Below are 333 nucleotides of genomic sequence, written 5' to 3'. Positions count from 1 at the left end.
TCACCCTGGCACAATCTTCAACGCATTTTCAACCTGCACGTCAACCTGTGCAGGACAATCACTCGTGTCATGGCACTCTCCATCCCCACAGTGACACACATTCGGTGCCACACATCGCCCATCCTTCGGGCACGCGGGCAGGCACTCGGGTTGGCACTTCTTCGGCACTCCATCCACAGGAATCCATTTCTGGTTGTGGCACGCGAATTCCGTCCTTATAGCGCGACGGAGAGTGGCGTTGATGACGTCATGAAGAGTATAGCCTGGAGCGCAGATTAATGTTGCTGTGTAGGCTGTGGCGTTGCTGCAGCTATGCGGAAAATGTGGTCAGGA

The 333-nt window shown here is 55.0% G+C and overlaps 1 protein-coding gene across 1 annotated transcript in view; it reads right to left on the bottom strand.

Annotated features, from left to right (window-relative positions):
- The window catches only part of LOC119581721 (neurogenic locus notch homolog protein 1-like), a gene marked incomplete in the record, with an annotated part of 24,689 nt that overhangs the window by 20,237 nt on the left and 4,119 nt on the right, over positions 1 to 333 (bottom strand). The window contains 1 exon segment of the mRNA XM_037929846.1: positions 5 to 310. Within this exon segment, the coding sequence (XP_037785774.1) occupies positions 5 to 310 (306 nt within the window).

The sequence above is a fragment of the Penaeus monodon genome, chromosome 15 (assembly GCF_015228065.2).
Source record: "Penaeus monodon isolate SGIC_2016 chromosome 15, NSTDA_Pmon_1, whole genome shotgun sequence".
NCBI classification, from domain to species: domain Eukaryota; kingdom Metazoa; phylum Arthropoda; class Malacostraca; order Decapoda; family Penaeidae; genus Penaeus; species Penaeus monodon.
This window is presented reverse-complemented; position numbering and strand designations above follow the sequence as displayed.